Source organism: Apodemus sylvaticus, chromosome 23 (genome assembly GCF_947179515.1).
Source record: "Apodemus sylvaticus chromosome 23, mApoSyl1.1, whole genome shotgun sequence".
Taxonomy (NCBI): Eukaryota; Metazoa; Chordata; class Mammalia; order Rodentia; family Muridae; genus Apodemus; species Apodemus sylvaticus.
This window is the reverse complement of record NC_067494.1, coordinates 9448439-9470746: the sequence shown is the minus strand read 5'-3', so window position 1 is coordinate 9470746 and position 22308 is coordinate 9448439. Positions and strand designations below refer to the sequence as shown.

Genomic DNA, 22308 nt, shown 5'->3' with positions numbered 1-22308 from the left:
GTTTAATAAGTACCAAGTATCTTCAAAGAGAAGAATAAGTAGTGTCTGCAGCCTCCGCCTCAGTGAGCATCTGTAGCCTCCGCCTCAGTGAGCACAGGCTCCTCCGGTCTCTCCCTGTGAGCTCCCACAGACCATTTCTCTCTGAACTTAAAGGCCTGAGAAGAAAACGTCCATCTGATAGCGTAAAGTAATGTCTCTGCTCAGCTTTGAAGTCGTCCCACCATGACCCATACGCCTTCACTGAAGCCCGAGGCACAAGCATCAAGGCAGTCTGCCAGGCGCAGGAAACCCCACAAAGGCAGAGCTGGATCAATCTTCAAATGGCTAGAAGGCACACCGTAGACCATAGACACAACCTCCCACAGGAAAACTTTGGTTTACGCCCACAAGGGTGGGTGCCCTGGATCGATCACGGAATCAGTAAATATCGCCAGTGTATTCTTGCTCTGATGATTTAATTGTCTTTTGTTTTCGATAGAACTTTTTGTATAACAAAATATTTTTGTGACCTTTCTTTACATAGTTTATTTAATTCTGATCCTAAAGAAGAGTTACCTATTAAAAAGAGAGATTTGGGGCTGGCAAGAAGGCACGATGGGTAAAGGCACTTCCCAGCAAGCTTGATATCCCAGATTCTACCCTCTGGACCCACACAGTGGATGGAAAGAACTGACTCCCACAAACTGTCCTCTGACTGCCATGCACAAGCTGTGGCAGGTTAGTGTCACCTACACACGAATAAACAAATGCAACATTTTTTAACACAGTGAGCTTAGGGGGGAGGGGTATCCGGTAGAAGGAATGCCTTATACAAAATAAAATGGTGGATGAAGAAAATAGTTAAAGATATAAAATGAGAGTCTAAAGAGATGGCTTAGTAGCTGAGAATGCTCACCTAAGAGATAAGTTCATGAAGAAATCATATGACCTTCCCTTGTCTGATAGCGGACCACAGACACTCCTCATTCCTACCCTGGAGGAAAGCAATCTCACTCCTACTTTGAAGGAAGAAATGCTGTAGGAAGAGGCCAGGCTGGATGGGTGTTCACATTCATTGCATTATCATCAGATGTTCCTATATGGGTTAGCTCATACCTGCCCATAACTTCAGCTCCCAGAAACCCAACACCTTCTACTGGCCTCCAAAGGAACCCCAGGTACATACCAACATGTATACACATAAATAAAAATAAAAATGACATGTTTTTAAAGATATAAAGTGAAATGTTACCAATTGTTTTAAAATGTGGCGGAGGGGAGAGTGATGACAAAACCCAGAGATAGTATTTGCTTTCATTTAAGGTAAAAATCTAGGACCAGTGAGACAACTTGGTGATAGAGGAGCTGTCCCAAGCACGAGACCTTGAGTTTGACCCTCAGACCGTAGTGGTGGAGGGACTTCCAGAAGTTGTCTCCTACCCCATATGCCTACACAAATAAAGAAATGTTAATTTTTTAAAAAAGTCAAAAGCTATAAATCAATATTAACGAGCACCAAAAAGACTGATAACTGGTAACGGTCAGCAAAGATGAGCCACGGGCGTCTTCACAAATGCCTCAGGAGACGATCCCTTAACTGAATCAAAACTCAAAATGGGGCATCTTTTACCTTGTGATTCCAATGCTCTCGATTTACCTGATATTCACAGAAACACACAAAGATATGCGCACAAAGGCATTTATTGGAGCAAAGTGATAACAGCAAAACCTCTGCCAACAATGTGTGATATTAAATGTATCCATATTCATACTGACTTCAGCCTTTGTCCATTAATACTGCCTTAGAAGCCTTCAGAAACTAGTATTTCTCTTCCCCAGAGCAGGTCACTGAAACACTAATCTTCTGTCGGTAACCAGCCATAAAGAAATCATGTGGCCGTCCCCTGCCTGATAGAGGACAATAAGATGCGAGCAGTGTCTGACCCACCCTGGAGTAAGGAAAGCTCATTCCTACTTTGAAGACAGGAATGCCACAGAAAGAGGCCAGAGAATTGCCTCAGCAAGCCTTCCTGGATGTCCACGCCAGTGTATTATCGATAGATGCTCCCCCTTTTGTCAGAGTTCAACATGCCTCAATCATGCGTGAAGTGAAGTCTTCATTAAAATACAGAGAGCTCCCAAGACAAAGAGACTGGGAGAATCCTGACTTCCAGTCATCCGCAGGGTAAAAACAACTTGAGGCTTACGACGGGTAAACTGGAAGTAGGTGCAGTTTTGGAGACTAGGCTCTCAGCCGTGAATCCGATGGGCGGGGTCCGGACAACTCAACACATGCAGGTTCCCGGTAAGAGGGGACACAGAGAGCACAAAACCACACTCTCTTCTCACGCACCTTGCCTCACACATCTCTTCATCCACGTCCTTCAGCAATATCTTTTATAGCAACTATAAATGTATTCCTTTGAGATATGCGAGCCCCTCGAGAAAATTGCTAGAATTTTCCCAAGGAGACTGGGAACCAGCCAGGGTAAAAGCAACTCGAAGCTTACAACAAACTGAGGTTTAAACCAACAGACCCACCAGAAGGGGGTTCGATTTTGGAGACTAAGCCCTTAAGCTGTGACTCTGATGCCATCTCGAGGTAGACACAGTTCTGTAGCTGCCGAGAGGCAGCTGAGCTTCCTATAACTCAGTTAATTCTGACGTCCAGTGATCAAAGTGAAATGTGGCCAGGTGTGGTGACAGACACCTGTAACCCCAGCACTTGGGAGGCAGAAAGTCATATACACCTTTCTTCCAAAGGAATATTATGAAAATGGACCAAGGGGGGGGGGACAAAAAGGACATGGTGGATAGGTCGCATTAATATGCATAATGTATAGAACAGCACTTTAACCCTCTGACTGCCTCCTAAGACTTAACTATCCAAGTCTAATCATGAGGAGCATATCAGGTAAATCCTAAAAGAGGAACACTCCAAAAAATACGGCAATCCTCCCCAGACTGCCCAAGTCACCAAAGTCAAGGAGAGTCTGGGACATTTAGGTGGAGGAGATGGGGTAGAAATCTTCAGTGTAATCTGTCATTCCTGGAGGGAGTCCTAGAAGATTAAAGACAAGAGAAGGGGGCCCTGGTGATTGTTCTTGTCTCTGTCGACACAGGGAAGGGTGTGGGTTACAACTTTCCTGAAAATCTAAAACTGTTGTAAAAATAGAGTATTTATTGGAGAACAGGGAAGTCAGAAAAAATCAGAATTACTCTACTACAAATTTCCATTTTGCTTAAAACCTTTGGTCTATTTTCATTTCTTAAAATGTATTAATATTCTAACATAGCTGTGAAGACGTAACTAAGAAATAATTCTACACGCAGTATTGATTCATCTCTTTGCATATAACACAATTTTAATCATTTGTTTATTAATGAATATTTTTTTAATATCTGTAATTTTAATTTCTTGGGGATTGACAGGCTGGAGTATGGAAATAATAAATAATCTATGGTTTTATTATGTGGAGAAAAAAACCAAGTTAATTGCTTGAATGTTTATATATTTCAGCAATATGTGATCAGCGTGTGGACTTGATTTTCACATCTGTTTCCTAAGTGTACTGGACACACTGGTCAGCACTGGACACTCCAAATTGAAGTGTCCAGGGCTGAAGTAATTCCACGCCAGCTGTTGGGAGTGGTCTCCAGGGCTGAAGGAATTTTACCCCAGCTGTTCAGAGTAGTCTCCTACGGGGATTGCCTTGACTGAAGAATGCCATGGGGTCACATACTCTTCCTGAGATAGCTGATCCTTCTTGCACAACCTCAAAGGGTTATTTTAATTGAGGACAGTACATGGTGTAGCCAATGTGTCTACTGAGCATGGCTCCCACTAGCCATCCACAGGGCATCAGAGCTCACCTTTACCACCTGAACAGACCTACGTGCTTCCTTCCCCCGTATAGACCCCATGAGCAGACCCTGCACACCCGAGCACAACTAGATCTCTAAGTCTGGCTCTTGTTTTGTTTGCCAAGAACACCAAAGCGGTAACACTAATTCCTGCTGACCTGGAGCTGAAGAGAAATGACCCTTCCTGGCCCCATTACCCAAGCTCCCTGGCTCAAGCCAGAATAAGCCTGTACTGGCTGGTTTTGTGTGTCAACTTGACACAGGCTGGAGTTATCACAGAGAAAGGAGCTTCAGTTGGGGAAGTGCCTCCATGAGATCCAGCTGTGAGCATTTTCTCAATTACTGATCAAGGGGGGAGGGCCCCTTGTGGGTGGTGCCATCCCTGGGCTGGTGGTCCTGGGTTCTATAAGAAAGCAAAATGAGCAAGCCAGGGGAAGCAAGCCAGTAAGAAACATCCCTCCATGGCCTCTGCATCAACTCCTGCTTCCTGACCTGCTTGAGCTCCAGTCCTGACTTCCTTTGGTGATGAACAGCAATGTGGAAGTGTAAACTGAATAAACCCTTTCCTCCCCAACTTGCTTCTTGGTCATGATGTTTGTGCAGGAATAGAAACCCTGAGTAAGACAAAGGCAATGGAGAATAATGGCAGGAGACTAGAAGAAAGTGAAAAGAAATGAATTATGGGGGTGCAGAGAGAGTATGGTATCAGGGGCACAGGAGACCCCATACCTCTCTATTCACTGACTAGCAATAGATTGATGGAGAGGAGTCACTATTGTCTTCAGTGTGTACCCCCCGGGTTCCAATGAACAGGTCCAAACCACTGCTCTCACAGACCTCCTGGTTAAGTGAAGATGTCACAACACAAGACAAAAAGCCAGGTGTGTGAGAAAGGGATTTGCAGGGAGGAGTGTGGAGTGATTGGGGGTTATAGGAGGCAGGTAGGAGAGTGGAAGTGGGATCAACCAGAGTGCATTATATACATGTGTGAAGTGGCCACGAGACAAATGCAATTAATAATAAAAAAAAAAGACTCAAGAATAACAGAGAGAAAGTCAAATAAATTTCAGGGCTTTTTTTTCTTCTTTTTACTGGCAACAGTATAAAGGAAGATCAAGCAACCTTTAACCTTTGAAAAAGTTCCAAGAATTGCTCCATCCCATCACGACACCAGCAACGTAGGGACAGAATTTATGAACAGGTAATGGATATGTGGGTTTATAATTAGGGAGGGATGACAGTTTTCCAACCATAATAACTTTTAACATGTTTATTATGACTTCAGTCAATTTAATTATACACGTTCATGTGGGTAAAGAATCTCAAAAGTATATTTATAAGAACATTTATGCTTAACCCTTTTAATGTGTTTTATTCTCTTAGTAAATGTATCTTTAACAAGTGTTATATGTCATTATTACTACTACTACTACTACTATTCGATAAAGGGTTAGAAATAAAAAGAACTTTGGGGCTGTGGCTTAGTGGCAGACTACGTAGCATGTACAAGGCCTGGGGTTTGATTCCCCACATTACACAAACAAAACTTGTACGACATCACAATGCACAGTTGCTGTCCAACAGACAACAGAAATGTTCTACAGACCTGTAAATCTCAATGTTGCAGTAAAACTTCATACTGTACTTTGGAAATGTGGCTCGGGTAATGAATTTTTACTGTACTTAATATTAATTCATTAGCATGTCAATATAATAACCTCACGTGCCCACCCCATAGGGGAGAAGTTACAAAGTGGTCCCAAAATAGAAATAAGGCAGTGTATCTTTCTATACCCACTCTTCGATTTATACCTATCGCTAATACTAAAATGACCTTTGTAAATGTAAATCAGACCTTATCTTGTTGCTAATACCAAAGAAGAAAACAAAAGCAAACAACCATCAGAAAAATACTTCAGTACTTTCCAGTCACTCTGGAAAACCCAAACCCTTCAGACCGGACTGCAAGAACCTGCCAGGAACAGCTGGCCTTGGAACATGTCACACACACACATACACACATACACGATGAGAGAGAAAGAGACAGAGAGACAGAGAAAGAGACACACACAGAGAGAGGGGGAGGGGTAAAGAAAGGGAGGGAGGGAGGGAGGGAGGGAGGGAGGGAGGGAGGGAGGGAGGGAGGGGGGAGATCTCAAACAGAAGCTCTGCACAGCAGGCCTGCCAGGGCTGGGACTGAGACACATGCTCCTTTCTCCCAGGGCCTCTGTTTAGGCCGCAGTCTCCCCTCAGATCCCTCTCTCCAGGCCTGGTGCCTCCTCAGGGAAGCCTCTTCATGCCAAGACCTCAATCTTCTTACGCTTCACCCTCTGCCCTGTGTACAGCTCCTGGGCAGCACTTCCCACAGCTGCTTCTTGATAACTCCCTTTTGTGATTCTTGGACAGCTACCTACCCCCCCTGTTCCCGCCCCCCCCCCCGGGGTGTAGACTATGAGAACAAAGCAAATATCTTCCAGGTGCCTACACAGCACCAGAGTCCAGACAGTCACAGAACACTGTCACCCAAGGAGCTCCAACTTCTCAGGGAATAAATCACAAAGCACCACAGGAACAGTAAACACAAAGTCTGCATCTGGAGTCTATCAGGCATAAAGGTGGCGACTGTTCTCCCTTTTCATACGGGCAAGGAAACTAAGACACAGGAAAGTTGGGGTCTTGCCCGGAACACACAGCAGTTGTTGGCAGAGGTAAAGTCAACACCCCAGCATTCGGGTTCCAAAGTCTGTCCCCTAACCACTAAACGCTGTGACCTCCACATGACTTAATAGCAATGGAGTGCTTTAGGGTCATGGGAGTTAGGCCAGAGAGCAGCTAAGAGATATTTCATGTGAGAGGTTACACAGAGGGAGATCCCAGGGTGCTGACTGAGGAGAGGAGACAGAATAGAACCAGCGTGTGTAAAGTGCCTTGAAGCACGAGGTGAGACAGGCGGGTGACAGAACAAGCTTCAATCTGGCAGTTCAGGAGACTAAATCTCAGCTTGTGACATTTGTGCCATCTTTATAGTGATGATCTTTACAATTGGAAGTTGCAGATCCTCCCATTTTAGAGAGACCATTAGCTCTCACACGCAGGTCAATCCTGCTGACTCAGAATTGCTCTGGATCCTTTTCACAACAGGAGAGAGAGAAAGAGAGAGAGAGAGACAGAGACAGAGGAGATTGTAGGAGCCACCTGGAAACTGGTTCCAGGAGCAAATGGGCTGCCCACTCAAGTCCAGGCTGATATCAATGGAGACTTTCCTTTGACTTTGACCCAACTGGGATTTTAACACTGCTGAAGGTAAGGAGAGGCTCCATCCAGGTCTACCACCAGATTCTGTTGAGGGGGGGCTCCAAGAGGCTGCCAAATGGCCCACAAATTTATCTAAAGTGAGCCAGTGGTGCAGGGAAAAAATGAGAGCCCAGGGAATATCTAGAAAGACATTTAGACGCCTATAGGACCTACACTTCCTTTAAGGCAGAAGCCCAAGAGCAGCAGTCTGCTGCGAACATGGCTTTTGTTAACCAAGCTGCCCCTGACATCCGTTGCAAGTTTCAGCACCCAAAAGCCAGCCTCTACTAGCCCTTGAATGGCAAGATTTGGATAGAAGCTTCAAAGGACAGCTGACACGGGCAGGCCTGCCTTAAGGATTCAAGAACTCACCCACCATCTTGGACAGGGCACTGCATGAGGACTTGGGTGAATACCCCCAAATAACTGTACTCCAGTATATAGAGTGCCTCCTGTGGGGGGCGGAGGGAGACACTTGGAAACATGCCAGGAGGCCACAGGAGACCTGCTACAGGAGCTGAGTCAGTTGGCTACCAAGTGTCTACTAAGAAGGCCCAGCTTTGTCAGCTTGAAGTTACCTATCTGGGGTGCATAGTCAAGGGGGTCTGGCCAATGCATGCTGTCAGATACCCCAGAAGCAAACAAACCATCCTTAGCATCCCAGTTCTATCAACCTGAAGTCAAGTATGGGAATTCTGAAGGATGTCTTGACCAAATTAACTCTTGAAACAGCTGTGACCGAACATTCCTCCTACTTTATGCCTTATAAAGGGCTAGGAACACCCCCCCCCATACTTTAGGTCTCACCCCCTTTCAGATGCTATATAAGAGGCCCTCTCCCGTTCTGCCTAACCTCCAGTCTGACATCTTAGCTGAATATGACTAACATAAGTGTTCTAAACCCTTGGAAGCAACTCTACCTGACATCTGCCAGGTTTATGAGTCTGCTCCTTCCCCTAACCCACATTGCTTTGAGCCAAGTGACAAAGTCTGGATTAAGAGATACAACCACAAGACTCTGGAATCTCTCTGGAAAGGACCTCACTCCATACCCTGACCATGCCCATGGCTGTTAGGGTAGATGGGATAGGATGTGGATAGACCACTTCCACTTTAATGCTACCCCAGTGGATAAAGTGGGAGCCCCCTTATTATATTCGGGTACCTCCCAGGGGGGCGATGCAACAACCTCATCATCAAGTTCACAATGGCTGGCAAGAAGGCCATTTGAACACTAGTTCTTAACTCCTCTCACCTGGGACTTAATACAGAACGGTTGGTTACCAGACAGGGACTCTACATTGGAATTAAGGTAAGGTACCACCTGCCTATTCCCACCTCTGTAACACTTACCATTCCAGGATACATGCTGTCCCCAAAGAACACTTGATGGGCTCAGACCATAGGGCTTACCCCATGCATTTATGACCTGGTTGTAAATACAACTGAGGATGTAAATACAACTGAGGTTGTAAAATCAACAAATGGATGGTTATAGATGCAGATGTACAGGAGATGGAAAATTCCATAATGGCCCTGCAGGATTCCCTCTCCTTCCTGACAGAGGGAGTCTTACCAAAGAGAAGAGGCCCAGATTTGCTGTTCCTCCAGCCAGGGAGGATGCTGTGCAGACTTAAGCATGGAATAGTTGTTTCTATGTTGACTACTCAGGAGTGGTCAAAGAATCCATGGCCTTAGTCAGAAAGAGTCTACAATACAGAACAGTCTCAGGGTTGGTATGAGTCCCTCTTCAACTGGTTTCCTTGACTGACCATCTTTGTGTCTTCCATGACCAGTCCTCTTATCCTACTGCCTTGACTTGCAGTCCCTGTGTAACGTAGAATAAAACAATCTTTGTTTTTGCATACTATTTGATTCCTGGTATCATTCTTTGGTGAATTGTGGACCCTAACAGAGGTACCCAGCCCAGTCACCAGCAACCATGTGAGACATAATGCTAAATGCCTGTAGTTCCAGGGCTGAAGGGAAGGAGATGGAGATACCACAGGGCTTACCCCATGCATTTATGGCCTGATTGTAAATACTGGATTCCACTGGGTTCCAGTAAGGGACCTTGTGGGAGCAAGCAAGATGGCTCCAGTGGATACAGGTGCTGACTGTCTAGACTGATATCCATCTCTTGGGCCCACATGGTGGAAGGAGAGAATAGACTCCAAGAAGTTATTCTCTGACCCCACGTGTGTGCAGTGACACACACACACACACACACATATTCACTGTGCAGATGGTTGGATGATAGATGGATAGATTGATAAGATAGATAGATAGATAGATAGATAGATAGATAGATAGATAGATAGATGATAGACAGATATGATGGATGGAGAAAAAGAGAGAGATAGTGTGGTGGTTTGAATGTGCTTGGCCCTTAGGAAATGTGACCTTGTTGGAGTAGGTATGGCCTTGTTGGAGTAGGTGTGACCTTGTTGGAGTAGGTATGGCCTTGTTGGAGTAGGTGTGACCTTGTTGGAGTGGGTGTGACCTTGTTGGAGTAGGTATGGCCTTGTTGGAGTAGGTGTGGTCTTGTTGGAGTGGGTGTGGCCTTGTTGGAGTGGGTGTGGTCTTGTTGGAGGAAGTGTGTCACTGTGAGGCTGAGCTTCGAGAATCTCCTCCTTGAGAAGATTGGAAGTCAGTCTTCTCCTAGAGGCCTTCAGATCAAGATGTAGAACACTCAGCTGCTCCTGTGTCATACCTGCCTGGATGATGCCATGCTCCCACCTTGATGATAACAGACTGAACCTCAGAATCTGTAAGCCAGCACCAATTAAATCCAAGAGTTGCCTTGATCATAATGTCTCTTCACGGCAATGAAAGTCATAACTAAGACAGACAGATAGACAGAAATAGGTAGATAGGAAGGTAGGTAGGTAGGTAGAAGGCAGGTAGATAGATGATAGATAGATAGATAGATAGATAGATAGATAGATAGATAGATAGACAGATAGATAGATAGATAGATAGACAGACAGATAGACAGACAATACACACATACATATATAGAAACAGAAAATAGATCATACATCCATAGATACATATAATAGATGGGGAAATCTCCTAGCTGAGTACAGCAGAAGACTGTGTGAGCAGATCTGAAGCACTTTGGAAAGACATCTTGACTTCTTTGATTCTCTAACTGACAATGAGTCCAAAAAAGAAAAGACTATCCAATAACAAATATCAAATAACAAATAACACTTAGTTTACACTCCACATGATCCCCTCACTTTGTTTGAACCATTCCAGAAAAACAAGTAATGCTTTTCCTTTCCATTTCCAGACGACAGATGAATGCATACTGTGTCTGCTGGAGTTCTTCACAGCACCTTCCTTTAAACTGACTGTATATGGTATTTAAATAAACAATACACAAATGGCTCTGTATTCATTCCCCTGGGCAACCTGAAAGTAGCTAAGATTGAGAGTCTGTCTATGCACAGTGCTCTACACCTTCCCTCCTAAACAGAGTTCATTTACACTTCCTGGAATCCCAGAACCTCACATCTCTACGATGCTAGGTGGCATTCTACTGAAAGCCGATGTTTTTGGACAATGCGGTATCACGGAACAAACTCGGTGCCCAGAATATTTAATCTGATGCACCGTCACCCGAGGAGTACCGCTAAGAGATCCCTTTGCTTGGCTGTGTCAAGCGTCTGCAACAGAAGTTTAAGCGGAGAGCTCTCCTGAGTGAGTGCTGCAAGAAAAATCAATATGGTGTCTGGATAGACAAATGGCAGACTCAGAAAAACATCTGCTATCTACAGATAGCCACAGCAGAAACTTGGCTGCACTTGGAGCAATAAACAGCAATTAAGGGGCAAGTCACAGCAGGGTGAGGATGGTAATTAAACTAAGCCTCTGGCAAGGGCACAGTGAGTTAGTTCCCCATAAGAGGGAAACTGTGCCTTGAAGGGATGAGTTCCTGGTCACCTGCTGTCCAGGGAAGCAAATGGGCCATTGGAAGTAGGACCAGCCCAATCCAGTTCACCACAACCCAGGCCACAGTGAGCCCTTGGTTTGTTTGTTTGTTTGTTTGTCTGGTTTGCTGTTTAATGCATGATAGCAATGGCATGATTGATTATCGATTAGAAATCCCAGGAACAAAAACTCCAGTTTTGGACCTCAGACTTGTGGTAAGCTGGGACACTTCAAATTTTAATGTGTAAAAATGATGGTCCAGAAGGTCTGGGGTGGGGCCTGTGACACTAGATTTCTTACAAATTCCAAAGGGATTTTTGTAACACTGAGGCATTACAAGGTCACACTATTAACTACAACAAAAAACATGCTCAGGGACCATAATGTGCCACCTCGTATTATCTGACTCTCTTAACAATACATGAGGGAGGTGGTTTTGGCTTCGCAGCTGAGGAAATTGATATCCAGGACACAATCTTTTCTTAATCAGCTAATCACAATATTAGTTTAATCTTAATTCTGTCTGACTCTAAAACTATTCACCAACAGCCACACTGGTGAGATCCACAAAGGAACACGTTTTTGTGATCTTAGAAAATCTCTCAACCTTTTCTGAGGCATGATTTTTATACCTCCAACAAGAGGTAGAGGCTGACAGGACCGCAAGATGCTGTGCATGGAGAAGTGTGTGGAATCTGTAAAGGCTGAGGAGGAGGCTCAGCGCTCAGTGGAGAAACGCTTGCCATACAAGACCTACATTAAAAAAGCACAGGTTTGTAAATTGCCACCCTCACCCCCAACAGAGGAACCCATCTGGTTTTAACCTAACTGCAGGCTCTCATTTCTAGCAGAAAACTACTGTTCTTTCATCAATGGCTGGTGTGTTACATGCACCCTTTCAGTTCCATCCTACAGAAAAAAAAATGAATGATGGCTAAACTTTAATAATTAGAATTATTAATAAATTAATAAAATTAATAAAAGCAGTGTAATAAGGATCATGTTTGTTGCTCTCTCTAGGACATTCTTTTACATTAAGGAGTTTTTGGCAGGGTGTTATTGTAGATGTTTAAATAGAAGTCAATGACTACTTGTCTAATCCAGCCCATTGCTATAGAGGGTTGGCCTGTTGCTATGTGTTATGATGCTAAATTCTGTGCCTGAAGGTCTAGGCCTACCATCGAATTTTCACTTTCACAAAGTTTTGTTGTGCAAATCTTGTTCCTTAAACTATTGGTTAAATAAGATTGACTACAGCCAATTGACTATTAGCCAATTACAGGGATTAGAGGTAGGTGGGTTTGGAGTTACCTGGTTCGGGGTAGAGAGAAGAAAGGAAGAAAGAAAAAGGAAAAAGGAAGAGGAAGTCACCATGAGAGGAGATGGATCCCAAGCACATGACCAGGAGAAACAGCAAGTGTCTGGGGTACACTGCTGGGGACATAGCCAGACCAGGAATTAGAAGAGTAGATTAGAGGTGACTCCGCCTCCCCACACACACACACAGGAATTGTCAAAGCCAAACTAAATAGCCATAGTCACAGCCTCATTCATTTGTGAATTGGGGAAGAGCTTAAAACTGGTTGTGACTCACACTGCCTTAACCTCCTTCCACCAAGGCACCATGGGGTTCATTCACTCCAGTGCACTAAGACACTATCACCTAAAACCAACATGGTGAGAGGGCAAGGAACATCTTGTTCTATTCAGGTAAGACTGATTTGTGCCACCTTTTAATCCCAACACTCAGAAGGTAGAGGTATTAGGGATTTCTATGAGTTTGAGGACAACCTGGTCTACACAAGAACTTCCAAATAGGCAGGGAGACATAGTGAAACCTTGTTGTTGTTGTTGTTGTTGTTGTTGATGATGATGACAATGATGATGATGACGATGATGACAATGACTGTGATTCTGAGCTAGAGTTCCCCATGCAAGTTCCTAAGGAACCCCCAAGAATCTGCTAATCCCATTTTGAGAACCGCTACCTAAATATTCTGGCTGAAACTTTGCTCCAGCTATATTGCCTTTGAACTATAAGCACACTTATCTAAAAATCACATGAAGATGGTCCAGATTAATGTGAAAGTCTACTTAGGAGAATTCTGGTAATACATATAATGTCACCATAAAAATTACTGAGTCGCTGGGCGGTGGTGGCGCATGCCTTTAATCCCACCATTTGGGAGGCAGAGGCAGGCAGATTTCTGAGTTCGAGACCAGCCTGGTCTAGAGAGTGAGTTCCAGGACAGCCAGGGCTATACAGAGAAACCCTGTCTCGAAAAAAACAATTCCAAAAAACAAACAAAAGAAGTTACTGAGTCTCTGTTTTGTTCTCTGTAAGAGACGACAGACCTCAGATGGCCCATTACAAGTGTGTAACAACTCAGATGCCCAACAAATTTTCCAAGACAAGAAACTAGCTTTAGAAACAAAGAAATTTCTTCTCAAAAGTGCCTTGCATGGGAACAAGCTAGAACATTCTTTATGGCCCCCAAACCACAGCCAGAGAGGATGTTTGACAGCTGAATATTTGCAAAGTCCTATAGTACAGTGAGAAAATTAAGCAGTGACACTATCAGTTATGAATATTGGACACGGACACACATACACACACACACATTACTGAATCAATATTAACTAAAAGTACACAGCTTGTGGGATCCCCAGGAAAAGTTACCCAGCAAATTATCAAGAGAAACACATCTCACCATATAAGTGATCCGTATATCACCACACTAGCGAGGAGCTCTTAGATTCCTATCATTCATTATGGAAATCACAGAGGAAGGAAGGTGACAGTCTGGGGTAGTCAGAAGTGATACATCTGGGTGGGACATTTGGTCTCTACAGAGAGGGTGAAGAGATGAGGCGGGATTGGGGCCAAGGTCTTCCTCTAACTGATGCCATGGAGTCTGCTCAGCCAAGTACATTCCCACACGTGGAGAAAAGGAGCAGCCTCCACCTGAATACCCTTAGTTAGCCGTTAATGGCACACGCCAGACTGGAAGGAGAGCTCAGTTAGTGCGAGCTCGCAGTGTCAGAGCAGGGACCTGTCTTCAGTCCCTAGAACCCATGAAGGGAGGAAGGGAAGGAGGGGAAAAGAAAAAAGACAAGGCAAGGCAAGGAAAGGCAAGGAAAGGAAAAGAAAGGAAAGGAAAGCCAAGTGATGGGGAGACAGGGACAGGCTGATCTTTGGGCTGCTAGGAAGCCTAGGCTACTGAAGGAATCCTCTTAAATCATAAGAGGAAGGTACCTGAGGAACAACAGAACAAGCTGACCTCTCTCTCTCTCTCTCTCTCTCTCTCTCTCTCTCTCACACACACACACACACACACACACACACACACATTCTTGCATACACATACATCACACACACACACACACACACCACACCACACACACACACACACAGTCCTTGGATGCATTCCACCACTTCGAGATCTTCCAAATCAGAACTTGAGACCTCTGGAATCTCTGCCTTTAAGGCAACCCCAGATTGTCTCCAGGCACACAAACATTCTAGAATCCTGAAAGAATTCCTCTGTGCCTATTTCCTTAACTGTAAGACAGACCTGGCTATTACTGTGTTTTCCTAATATACAATTCATGTGCCACGAGTCAATAAAAATATATATGGGAAAAGGCTTTTGAAACTTCCTTACACAGCATGAACATTTTTAACCACCAAGGCTTTACCACCTAATTTCCACCAATTCTCCTGAAAAACAAGAGGAGAAAACAACAGTTATTTGACTGTTGTCCTAAAGCCTTCACTAACTAAAATGCTGTGGTCACGTGCTCCAGTTAATATTTAATACAACATTCTTGTCACTGTTTTGAAAAACCTTCTTAGATTCTTTCTCTCCTTAGTAAATCCATAACTTTTGTTTAGACAGTGAGGTATTTCTCATGTTGAATTAGCATTTTGTCTATTCTTCCACTGCAGATTTATGCTTACATAAATAATCTATGTTCTATCTTGACTCCAAAAGCCCAAAGTTTTTATTGACCATCTTGGGGGGGGAGGGAGTAGGGGGACATATTTCATGGTCGATGGAAGCAAGTTTATTTTATCCAGAGACCGTTCTCTAGTTTTGTTATCATCCAAAAGTTTATTCATTAGTAAGTTGTTTAAAATTTGAAATGCCAATCTCTCTTGCAAAAAAATGATAAGTCATGAATCATGACTAGGTTCTGTAGCTTGTCCTTAAAGCCTATAATACAGATGAAATATATCTGCTAATCTTTAAACACATGAGCGAGTCAGAGACAGAGAGACAGGGAGATTTCAATGGCACTGATCAAAATCAAAAAAACAAAAATACTGCCTATAAAATGAAACTATTTTTATTTTAAATATTGGTATCTGGAAAAGAAAAACTAGTGGGAGGAAAAAAGGAGTTGGCAACCGAAATTTCTGTCCATATTCTAGAATGGTTAGAGGCCTCCAGCTCTCTCTTATCCATGGCGTTTAACATGTTCCACACGGCCATTATGTCCAGAGTCATGATTAAGATGTTTCAATGACAGGGAAGAGGCAGAGTGAAAGAGAAGAGGAATTAAAGGGGTGTTGAGACCACGGCCGTGTTCCCGAGAAAGTGACTACGTGGGGTACAAACGCCGAGCTATAGAGCTTGTCAGGGGGAGAGAAACAGGCCTCAAGGCAAGGACAGGAACAGGAGACCCAGAAGAGCATCTGCAGGAGACTCCACGGCTGAAGTCAGGAAAAAAAGACAAGTAAGACAACAGTTACCAAAGCACAAGAAGTCCTGGCATGAGGGAGGGAGGTTTGTTTTGGCCTTTTTATATATCCTGGTCTGGCCACACCTGAGTTGCATGTGCCAATGGGGAAGAAAGCTCAGGGTTACATTTCTGATCCTGAACCTAAATTACGACAGGCTTAGCGTGGGCCCTGCTCAGGCACGCTGGCCCTCATTCATCCCAGTCATTCATGACTTCTTCCATTACCGTCATCCAAGTAAAATACTAGCCCTGTTTTTATCTTGCTCCCGAGGTACAGCCAAGTGCCAAGTGAATTTGGATTCCTCACATTCTGACTTTATAACTGAGTGTTCTGTCTTCCCATGATTCTAACTAGAAATAAAGTGTGTAGTGTATTCATTCAACCAACCAAATGCAGGCGAGAGTCAGGTACTGTCAGAGACCCAATAGAAACACGATGAATCTGGGCTCCTCTATCTTCTGTACATATTAGAGCATGTGAACCAAGTACTGTACTGGCTGGTTTTGTGTGTCAACATGACACAGGCTGGAGTTATCACGGAGAAAGGAGCTTCAGTTGAGGAAATGCCTCCACGAGATTCAGCTGTGGGGCATTTTCTCAATTAGTGATCAAGACAGGAGGGCCCCTTGTGGGTAGGGCCATCCCTGGCCTCTATAAGAGAGCAGGCTGAGCAAGCCAGGGGAAGCAAGCCAGTAAGGAACATCCCTCCATGGCCTCTGCATCAGCTCCTGCTTCCTGACCTGCTTGAGTTCCAGACCTGACTTCCTTTGGTGATAAACAGCAGTGTGGAAGTGTAAGCTGAATTAACCCTTTCCTCCCTAACTTGCTTCTTGGTCATGATGTTTCTGCAGGAATAGAAGCCCTGACAAGACAAGGACTTTTAGAGACAAATTTTAGACTGTTCTAGCTTTGGAAATACCCTGGTCATTTTGAAATAAAATGCAAAAGCCATAGTAGGCACATATTAAATTTGAAAATTAATGGACAATGTCAATCCAAATCTGACTGAGAGAGTTATTCTGAACACTTTAGGATAATGGGAAGAGGAAAGAAGCTAGAGAATTAACTGGTCACACCCTAGTCTAACTAGGAACAAGGTCAACTTCTACTTCTTGAAAGAACTCTAACGGAAAGGTCAAAACAGTCTTCAGTTACCACTACCAACAGCAAAGCCTGTGTCATAGAGCAAATCTCTATCTTTATAATTATAGAAGACAATCACAAACTCATAGCAGTCTTGCTTTAGAAGGCCTAACTAGAGCACACGCTGCAAACTACGTAAAAGCTACTCGTCCATTTAGAACTAGAATAGAGAACAATGGTATTCTAGAGAGACGCCTGAGCCCGACTTTAGGAGTGACTATTTCAGTTCAAACTTGATCTGGAGCCAAGCAAAGGCATCTCATGTGTAACACTGCTGTACGTGAGACTGCAAATATCTACCCAAAGCTTCATGAGCTAAAACTCTTAGTCCGTAGGGCAGTACCATTAGGAAGTGGTAGATCTGAAAATCTCCCTCGTGGGAGATTCGCGGGTCATGGGTGGTGTTCACTCAAAGGGGACTGTGGGATCCCGGGCTCCATCTGTGTTTGCTTATCCGTCCTCACTCTCCACTCCAGTGCCCACTTTCTCTCAGCAGAGGCCCAAAGCAATGTAACGGAACCTCTGGTACCCTGATCTCAGTACCATGATCTGCTCAGCCTTTTCCCTTGGCAACTTAATTGCCAACGTAGTTATCACAGCCAGGGAATACTAACACACGTCACAGGGGACGTTGGAAGCAGTGCTTGTCTCTCCCTCCTGCTGTTTCTTTAGTCCTGCTGAGTAACCAGGTAGAATCCTTGCCACTGCCCAAAGTCCTGAGATGAAACATCACCCGGGCAAGATCCCCCTTTCTTCCTCTATTCTGATGTAACTACATTCTTTTCAGTAATATTAGAAAAATCTGAGAAAAGCACACAATCGTGTCACCACTGTGTCATCCTCCCTCTGCAGGCAGCCCCGTGATTATCCTGTCCCATTAGAATCCTGTGGCCAGGGAGTGGGGGGCCTCCCTGATCCTAACCCCAGGATACAATTAGCCCAACCTGATTCTTCAGCGTCATACAAAATGTGCTGATGCTTAATCTGAAAAAAGAAACAAGATAAATCCAATGATTATGGCTGTCTCTAGAAAACATATCCCAGAGCGCTTTGATGACAGTTGTCAGCGTTCCCTTGAGGGCTTCTGAGAGAGGGTTATTAAAGTAGAGGAGGAAAAGAGAAAGAGTAGGTTTCAGTTCCAGCTCAGTCCTGAACCAGGAGCTCCAGCGAGAAACCAAGCGGCTGATATTCTATTCTCTCAGTAGCTCATCAAAAGATCTGAAGCTGCCCTGCCGTGGAGAGAGGGCACAGCGGAGAGGCACCTTGTTGCTCTTGCAGGGACCCAGGTTCAGTTCCCAGCACCCACATGGTGGCTCGTAACCATCGGTAAACTACAGTTCCAAGGAATCCGACATCCTCGGTGGGAACCAGGCACATACACACAAGGTATACAAACATACACACACACATACACACACACAATACACACACATACACACATACACACACACACAGAGACACACAGACACACACATATACACATACACACATACACACACACATACACAGACACACAGACACACACACACATACACACACATACACATACACACACAAACACACATACACACACATACACACAAACACATACGTACACATACACACACACAAACACATACACACACAAACACAAACACATATACACACACATACACACACATACACACACATATACACACACACACATAAACACACACATATACACACATGCACACACACATAAACACACACATAAACACACATATACACATACATACACATACACACGCACAAACACACACATACACATACACACATACACAAACACAAACACATACACACACACATACACACATACACACACACATACACACATATACACACATGCACACACACATACACACACATACACATATACACGCACAAACACACACATACACACACACACACACACACAGTCCCTCAAAGGAATTTGACAACTCCCTGGCCCCAGGATTCTAATTGGACAGGACATTCACTGGGCTGCTTGCAGAGGGAAAGCAAGAAGAGAGAAACACAAAGGGAGAAGAGCAGGCCCTGCTTCCAGTGTCCTCTGTGACTGTGGTGGCTGCTTCCAGTGTCCTGTGTGACTGTGGTGACTGCTTTCAGTGTCCTGTGTGACTGTGGTGACTGCTTTCAGTGTCCTGTGTGACTGTGGGGGCTGCTTTCAGTGTCCTCTGTGACTGTGGTGGCTGCTTTCAGTGTCCTGTGTGACTGTGGGGGCTGCTTTCAGTGTCCTCTGTGACTGTGGTGGCTGCTTCCAGTGTCCTGTGTGACTGTGGGGGCTGCTTTCAGTGTCCTGTGTGACTGTGGTGGCTGCTTTCAGTGTCCTGTGTGACTGTGGGGGCTGCTTTCAGTGTCCTCTGTGACTGTGGTGGCTGCTTCCAGTGTCCTGTGTGACTGTGGGGGCTGCTTTCAGTGTCCTGTGTGACTGTGGTGGCTGCTTCCAGTGTCCTGTGTGACTGTGGTGACTGCTTTCAGTGTCCTGTGTGACTGTGGTGACACTCCCTGACTGTGATGAACTGCTTTGGGCACAATGGAACTAAATGCACCATTACACTGCTTCAGGCCTCTGCTGAGAACACTGGATAGCTGGAGTGGGGATGTAGCATACGTATGTGTGCGTATACGTGTATGTGTATATATACATATATATATGCGCTAAACAATCATACACATAAACTAAAAATAAATAAATATCTAAAATTTATCTAAGACAAAGATTCGTTCTAACTCATAAAATATGCCGTATCCAAATATACCAAATATTCATAGTTGATCTCTTTGAGGAAATTCTAGGGCACACGCATGACAATTTCTGAAGTGTGCCGTCAGAGCCATTTGTAATGGTGGAATGCTGGTCAACCAACCCACTGCAGGTGTCAGAGTGAAAACGTTGTGTTCTAAAGGTGGACCTATGTTGACATCTATTGTGGGCCTATACACAAATGAGTAAAACTGAATTCAATAACTGGAAACCCTTTAAAGACTTATAGTAAGCCATAATCATGTCTTACAATTTCATAAATATTCATTGTGTCTTTATTGAGCATCTCACAGTGGCTAAGGGTACTGATACTCAGTAATTTAAGTAGTCCTGTAACACCTACGATCTTCCATCAAAAAACATACAACAAAAACACTTACTAGACTCAAACTAAATAAATGCCCATCAGTATCGTATGAGTGACATAGGATACAAAATTATACCCTGGGATAAAGCAGCCTGTGGTTTGGGAGACTTCTCGTTTGAACCTCAGACTTATTTTTAAAAAACTAAGGATATGACACCATCTCTTAAGTCTAGGAATTCTGGTTCTCAACGTGCCATGGTGTCTGCATAGAACCATTAGGGCAGTGGAAGTAGAAATGATGCCAAGGAGGAGATTATGTAGGCCCAAAGCAATGTAATGATACCTCCAGTTCATACACACACACACACACACACATCAGAAAGGAGATTTTTCAACAAAACAGTGCTGAAGCCATACGTGTAAGAATATGTTTTCCGGTGTGCTATCCACAGAAAGCTGTGGTTTGCACATACTATAAAATAAATACAGCCCCCTCCGGTTCTGAATTCATTTCCCGCATTCAGCCCCATTGAAACTATGCTATGTGCTCTCTTTTTAACACGACAAAACTGAGCTTTGGAAGAATAATGTAAACCCCCACCAAAACTTAGAACAACCAAAGGACTCAGCCTTTCTGACCCAAGGAAGATCCGGAGTGAAAAATCGGCCTCCTGTTTCCAGAAGTTGGCTGTAGATTCTACAACTGTCCTAACAAAATACCAGAGGGATCTAGCAGGCAGCTGTGCCGGGACACCACAAACAGCGCTGCTGTCTGTGGTTCAAAGAGTGGGCAATGAATCCCAGACCTCTTCCCAGTCACATAAACATGAATATCGATGGGGCTTCTAAACAACTGCCTGGAAACACCACTACACAGCCAAACATGGGTGTTTCTAAAGTTCCCGATACTTTCAAAAGCTGTGATAAATCTTTCAACTGGAATAAATTCATCTACAGCCACGAGCACCACCTGTACCCTGACCTAGGCCACCTAAAAGGCTACAAACATCGCTGCGCTATCCTAAGACCAGCTGATCATTTGTTTCCACCTCTAAATATCCTGCATTCTCAGATAGAAGAGGACGGTATTTCCAGGTGACTATTTTAGCAGCCTGCTCCTGCTGGGCGAGGGGGTAGGGACCCTGCAGGTCACCCGGTGCTGGCGCAGGAGGCGCCCATGCTCTCAGCTGTGCCACTGGGTTCTGACCCTGCTCTCTGCTCGCCCTCGCTCCCTCCCGGGTGTCGGGTCGCAGCAAGCACCGACCTACCAGCGACAGCACTTTGTAGGTATTGGGGTCTTTGGCGGTGCGGGCGCGCTCCGCCTTCTCCAGAGGCTCCTCTCCTAGGTCCATAGGGGCCAGCAGCGAAGTCGCAGCAGGAGACTCGGGCTCGCGGCCGTTTCCCGCTGGCCCGTGCCGGGGCCCGTGCCCTGCCTGGTCGCCGTCGCGCTCCATCGCCCCGCTCTGCCCCCGCGGGCCGAGCTTTAATAGGCTCGCAGCCCCGCCCCGCCCCGCGCCGCCCCCGCCGGACCCTTGGCTCCCAGCCCTCGGCCAGCGCTCCGGCCCGAGCCGCTCAACGCCCCGGGTATTTGGCTTCCTGTCTGATTTCGGGCCCTGGGCGCGTGGTCTATTTTGGGTCCCTGACGTGGGCGTGTCTTTAACTTCCACCCCAAACCCTGTCCCCGCCCGCGATCGTGGCACCCTACGAACCCTTGCAGGAATCGCCCCGCGTTGCCTAGCCTGAAATCGCTGTGTGGTCTGCAGAGGGCATGAGATCATGGAGCCCCAAAATAGAGCCTTGAGAGGATGCAGAGCCCCCACCCCACCCACCCCGGAGGTCTCAAAGGCGGGACGCCCGGAGCCAGGAGCAGACCTGTGCACCTTTCACAGGGGAAATGCAAATGAGCGCGTGGAGGGGTGACTTTCTTTTTCTCTCAAGAGTGCAAACAAAAATTCTCTGCCTGGAGCTGCTAAACGTGGGACACGGGGTTTACACAACACTGATGGGTTTGCACAAACACACATATGGGATATGTGGCGTCCAGGGTTGCTATCCTAATATATTTACTTATTAGCTATTTTAGACTTCCAGAGGCTTCCGGTTGTCGGGGTGTCTTGCTCCTCCGAGACCAGCACTTTAATTGAAGAGCAGGGTCAAGAACTCTAACTCTTCTTGATGAACTTATTTCTGAAGCAGAACGTGAGCAGTAGGCTCGAATTCTTGGTAGGTTTTGTTTCACCTTTGATTCTT

The 22308-nt window shown here is 45.1% G+C and overlaps 1 protein-coding gene across 1 annotated transcript in view; it reads right to left on the bottom strand.

The window, feature by feature from the left end:
* Enpp1 (ectonucleotide pyrophosphatase/phosphodiesterase 1) overlaps positions 1 to 21547 on the bottom strand; it is a 67955-nt gene extending 46408 nt beyond the window's left edge. Inside the window, exon 1 of the mRNA XM_052169788.1 lies at positions 21327 to 21547. Coding sequence (XP_052025748.1) covers positions 21327 to 21512 — 186 coding nt within the window. The 5' untranslated portion in view covers positions 21513 to 21547. The remainder of the gene's footprint in view (positions 1 to 21326) is intronic.
* Between the last annotated feature and the right edge of the window lie 761 nt (positions 21548 to 22308).